Here is a 5,801-nt window from a genome sequence, read left to right as displayed (position 1 = left end):
TATAGAAATAAACAGAATCTTTGAAGCCTCAATGAGGTATTCTCAACCCTGGTTTTCTGGTATATTCAACTTGCTACAATAACGTTCATTATCCTGGCGGAGGTGTAGACTGCAATTGCAATACTGTTATGGATTGCGCGTCTTTTGAACTGTGTCAAAGGTGCTGGTACTACGAGTACTTTCCAAAGCGAGAGTAACATAATCTGCCATGGTGGCTTTGTCTCGAAGGGGTACTCGGGTCCGTCGTACACTGGAGCAACGTGAAATTCATACAGACTACCTGAGAAAGAAAAAGAATTCAAATCAAATCCTAGAATACAGCACATCAGACTGCCCAATCTCCCTGAATCAAGAACTGAACAATAATAATACAAAGAGAGAATTGAAATCATTGCACCAAATCCAGCACTCAGACTTTGGAATGAACCTTCAGAAACCAGTCACCACCTGCATGCATCGAGGCCATTGATCACCACCCATCCAATCGCTACTAGAGGCAGAAGCTGGCCAATACTGTTGACGTTACGCTCCGGGTTCTCATTTGTACGGCCGCCCACTATCCAGCCCGAACCATCAACGAAGTCTCGGATGAGCCAGTTGTGGCCCCAACACATTAAGTAGACAAGGCTACACGTTACTAATGTAAAGAAGTAGTATAGGATGGACCATCCATTGATTCTCTTGGGCGCCTGAGATGTAGAAGCTGATTGTCCGTACCGGTCCTTTCGACGGTAAATGTGGGAAACGTGTCCCAAGAGAAAGCACAGGACCAGAAGAATGTACAGATAAATCTCAGGCTGGTTCTTGGACTGAGCTCTCCCACCGAGCCATTCAACTCGCACGTTGGACAGGCCCTTGAACGGATCCAGGTCGGGATCAAGGAAACATGCAATGGGAACGAAGATGCTGCTGTCGGTGTTGTTGCGTTTATCAGGTAACCAACCTATCGCCTCAGGAGCAAGTGGGCGGAAATATTGGTAGACCAAGATGCGGCCCAGGATCGCAAGAAGGCTTATAGAGATTGAAAATCGGATCAGAGCGGCACAGAACGCCTTCCAAAAGTCTCGCACCATTATCACCGAGAGAATTATCGTTGCGCAAGCGCAGAGGATCGTGTTGACCCCGACACTGAAGTGATAAGCCGAGACAGTACACTTGCCAGACATACCAAAATTGATTGCGTATGTCAGGGCTATGATAGACTGCGCATCTGCTGTGGATATGACGAGAGCTCGAACGACAGTTAAGAATGTATCAAAGCGCTTAGACCGCTTGCCTGGAGGAGCTAGAGGACCTCGATGGTTGATGTTGTGTCTATGGCTTCTCTTATCAGCATTTGGACTAAGAAACGTCTTTCTTGTCTTTTCGTACCTTTTAGTCTTGGCTTGCGAGTTGTTAAAAGGCAGCCTAGATGGCTCATTCCAAGGCTTCACCCACCAAAGAAACTCCCTAACGAAGAAAACGAGTGCTGTTAAACACATTAGGACACCAGGAAGAAAGCCCCACCACAGCTGAGAATATATCAATAAAGAATTCCGATGTAAGTCAAACATACATTAGAGAAGAGGTAGACATACTCCCAAGCCCGCAATATCTGGATCCGGTGGAAAATCAGGGCGTTGAATCGTTCCATAGCTGCTCACAGTATCGTTCGCATTGAAGAAGTGAATTTGACAAGCTTCATTTATATCAATCCCTTGCTTGCGACATTCCTGCTGAATTTCAAACGTGAAGTTCGAGCGGAAATAACCTTTAAGGAACGAATCAACCCCCATTCTAAAAATGATTTGAACGGGGAAGTATAACGAGTGACTGGAAATATGAAAGCCGAGACCGTCGAGGCTTTGAAAGCTGTCTACATAGACGCACAAGAGTTGAATGAGAGGGCAGACTCTACAATATTTATCTCTCGAAGGGGGATTGATAAAACACTGAGATATCTAAGGTCGACACCAACACAATATCCCCGAAAGTCTCAACTTAAGCCCGGTGCCCTTGATGAAAGTCATGAGAGCTAGAGAAACATAGTGCTGTTGGTGAGAGAGCCTTGTGCCCTAACCTCAAGCCTTCGCTTGGCGTTGCTTGGAAGGCTGAGTTTCTGGCCGGCTCTGGTCTAGACCTCACCGAGCACATATCCTTCTATAGTTGGGCCATTCATGCCAGGAAGTCGTCGAAATTTCGAAGCCTCGTGCATGGGCCGAGATAAGACCGTCCCCTCGCGGCTAACAGCTCTGTAGTATTGGACATCTCGACTCGTTCTGCAGCCTCTTCTTACGCCCCCACCTGTCGTACGACATACTCTGCAACCAAATATCTCATTGACTTCATGCTATTATCTCAAGACCGTCTGGGAATTGAGCCTGACATTTCATTGCCACCGCCACGGGTTCGGTCAGAAAAGCCACCCAATTCAATACGATGATGTGCATACGAGCCGCAGCCTCCTGAATCTCATGAATGCTCGGGGGCTATGGTCCGCATCACGGGCCTTGGCTGATGTTTTGGCCGTACAAGATCACATCGAGACTGAATGGCCTACAATGGGTGATATTGACTTATGACGATGTTATGATTAAAATTCGTACTCCCAAGATATCGGGCAATGCAACTGTTCCTTGTATCAATTATTACTAATTACTGCTGACTGGTATCACTCTGGCGTCTTCAATGCTTTTGTGCATTTCAAGTCCTTGAATGATGTTAAAGCCATGATGATTGATATGTCAATCGTAATCAGCAACATAGATTAGTCAAGCCGGTGAATTAGAAAGTTAGAGTTTTATCGAATTATCTAGTAGATATCCATTGGCCTAACTGAATCGTTGCTATCTAGACAGGTGATATGGATTGCTTACCAAACTCGGCTGAGGTCTAGGCCGTGTGGCGCTAATCCTCCGGAGCACTCGAAAGCTCCGTCCTGCTGGGGTACACCAACCTTATATGCTGATATCCAATCACCGGATGGATTAGTATCGTAGTAGAGCAGTGATTAATAACAACCAGAGTCGTGTCCATGAAGAGTATATGATGTGAAGCTTCACCAGGAGCTGAGCTTGGATATGACCTTGACTTCAATCTTGAAGCTGCAAGACGTCCCTGCACTGAATGCCAAGAACAACCCGCACTAGCAACTTATACTACTAACACTTCAAATCAAGTCACCCACCCACCAAGGACCACGATGCCTTCTACATCACCTGTTGCACTTATACTTGGGGCCGGTGCCAACGTCGGACAGAACGTCGCTCGCGCATTTGCTGCCAAAGGATATAAGATCGCTTTAGCAGCTCGAAGTTTGAAAGAGGAGGACAGCACTGCCGACCAGCTGCATATTCGAGCCGACTTCAGTGACCCTGCCTCTGTCGTCGACATTTTTGCCAAAGTCAAAGCACAGCTGGGCTCCCCATACGTCGTCGTCTACAATGGTATTATCTCCCACCTGCAATATTGGGAAACATGTTAATGACCTTTGCCAATAGCTGCCGCCGCAACGCGCTTGGACCCGAAGAACCCACTACGACTTGACCTGGACGACTTCAATCGCACTTTTGCCATCAACACGACTAGCTCCCTCATTGCCGCCCAACAAGCCGTACTTGCCTTCGAAGAGCTCCCCGAGTCCGCATCGAAGACTTTTATCTACACTGGAAACTGCACCAATGTGAAACCGATCGTGGCGCTCATGGACGCCGGAGTTGGAAAGTCTGCGAGCGCACACATTATCCAATGTGCTGCGGAGGCGTACAAAGACAAGGGCTTTAAGTATGTATAGAATTGAGTGCCATCTACTATCGAGGCTAACGGATTAGTTAGGTTCTATTACGCCGACGAGAGAAACGCAGACGGATCGCCCGCTTATGGTGCGATAAATGGTCCGGCGCATGGCAAATTCTATACGGCACTCGCCGAAGGGACTTCACAGGGGCCATGGCACCAGACGTTTGTCAAAGATGTTGGATACAAGAAGTTCTGACTCTTCGGAAACAATGATGTAAAGACAAAATCTAGTCTGTAATCAGACATATATGTTTCTATTGTTGAGTCCATCTCTAATATGTCCGGGGCTTTCATGATACGTCATCTGCAACCGATTATTCTAACCGGTGATCGGTGACATATTACTCGTGCCACATATTTATGACTGTCGTTGATGTTGTGATAAGATTATCCATGATCATACGCCAGGAGGCGACGAATGAATCCAGCAGGGCTGGTATCGTGGAAAATTGCCCAACCTTGCAGATTATGGGTTTGACGATGCCGCAGGATCTATGGGAGACCAGAGACGGCATCGAGGTTCCATGTATCGGCGGGTGCAAATGTGCGGGCGTAGTGGGCTGCAATACTGCTGCGCTTGGCAATCCAGGCGCCCTCAAATGTGCTCACGTATTCGAGGAAACGAATTAGGGAGGCGACGCGCCCTGGTCGCATGATGCGGGCATGTAACCCAATCGACATCATTGTTCCGCTCTCGTCGGACTCGCGATATAACACATCGAAGGCATCCTTGAGATAGTCGAAGAAGTCGGTAGAGTTGGTGTACCCAGGTCCAGATTGGCCACCCCAAAAGCGTGCGTCGTTAGTGTCGACGGCGTATGGGAGGACGAGCATAGGTCGGCCGGAGACATCTGCGAAATATGGGCGATCATCATTTGTGGTAGCCGAGTCGAACAACAATCCTTCTTCAGCCATAATGCGGCGGCTGTTTTCCGTTATTGGTGGTCTGGGAAATGCACCGAGCATCTTTTTGCCCGTGAGATCCAGGGTCTGATCAATGGAGCGTCGGAGGTCTGCTCTCTCCGTCTCTTCTGTGAGACCGACTCGGCTGATTGATCGAGTACCGTGAGACACAATGTCACAGTCCTCTGTCTTCAAAAGTTCTGCAAACTCTGGATTGACTACGAGGGCTTCAGATGACAGAAATACGCTGTATGGAGCCTTAAATTCCTTGAACAGGCGCAACAAACGCCAAATGCCAACTCGTGTGCCGTATTCATACTCACCCTCCTGCATGAGGTCACGCTCGCTTTCTGGAAGGGCACTTCTCACCCAGGTCCGAGAATCTCGTGAGTTATCGCCGACTAGAGGGTTGCGCTCCGTGCCTTCCTCATAGTTGATGGCAAAGTTGATGGCGACTTTTTTGCCATTAGGCCAGCTGAATTTAGGAGGAGAGTCTCCATACCCAACGAAATCGCGAGGACGGGCTGTAGAGACGCTAGCCATGAAAGCCTATCACTAAATCTTTGCTTGGTGATAACAGGTACCTTATTTGACTACTTATTAATTGCCAGACCAAAATGACTTTTTGAAGAGATGATAGCTCTCTCAACAAAGTCATTTCCCTATAAGTGATTTGATCATGACTTCCTTCTTTTACACATGACTGTGAAGGAAACTGAAGTGTGAATCGGCTATATCCGAACGTTATCTGAAAAACGATATGTGGGTATCATTACGGTAATTGATGTAAGCTTTTCAGAAACCGGTTAGTCTAGCTAAGTCACTGGACGGATGCCACGCTTTGATTTCATCGATCTCAATATTGTCGTACGCGGCCATTTCTTGATATCTAGCTTTCGTCGGTATGATCCGCTGCGTTTAGCCGACTTTTCAAGGGCTTATCGAGGTAGACACGTGTTTGGCAGATTCGACTGAGACGGGCTTGGGGTTACATGGTAGTTGGTGATTTAATTTTCTGTTGCATGAATTATTGGATCCCTCTATTCCGAATATTAGTCTCTCAATGTCGAATGATTATGGATATATCGACCTGAAGAAAGGCAGTCTAAAAATATGATTAC

The 5,801-nt window shown here is 47.3% G+C and overlaps 2 protein-coding genes across 2 annotated transcripts; one reads left to right on the top strand and one right to left on the bottom strand.

The window, feature by feature from the left end:
• Nucleotides 1-3,181: 3,181 nt before the first annotated feature.
• UCRPA7_3176 (putative short-chain dehydrogenases protein) lies at nt 3,182-3,973 on the top strand (the record flags this gene model as incomplete). The annotated part of the gene is made up of 3 exons (XM_007915738.1): nt 3,182-3,425; nt 3,480-3,762; nt 3,814-3,973. 3 exons carry the CDS (start codon nt 3,182-3,184, stop codon nt 3,971-3,973), a joined length of 687 nt encoding a protein of 228 aa, XP_007913929.1.
• Nucleotides 3,974-4,269: 296 nt separating this feature from the next.
• Nucleotides 4,270-5,223, bottom strand: UCRPA7_3175 (putative polysaccharide deacetylase family protein; the record flags this gene model as incomplete). The annotated part of the gene is made up of 1 exon (XM_007915740.1): nt 4,270-5,223. The coding sequence occupies one exon, from the start codon at nt 5,221-5,223 to the stop codon at nt 4,270-4,272; it is 954 nt and encodes a 317-aa protein (XP_007913931.1).
• Nucleotides 5,224-5,801: the final 578 nt, after the last annotated feature.

This window comes from Phaeoacremonium minimum, assembly GCF_000392275.1.
Source record: "Phaeoacremonium minimum UCRPA7 unplaced genomic scaffold PA7_03_scaffold_252, whole genome shotgun sequence".
NCBI classification, from domain to species: domain Eukaryota; kingdom Fungi; phylum Ascomycota; class Sordariomycetes; order Togniniales; family Togniniaceae; genus Phaeoacremonium; species Phaeoacremonium minimum.
This window is presented reverse-complemented; position numbering and strand designations above follow the sequence as displayed.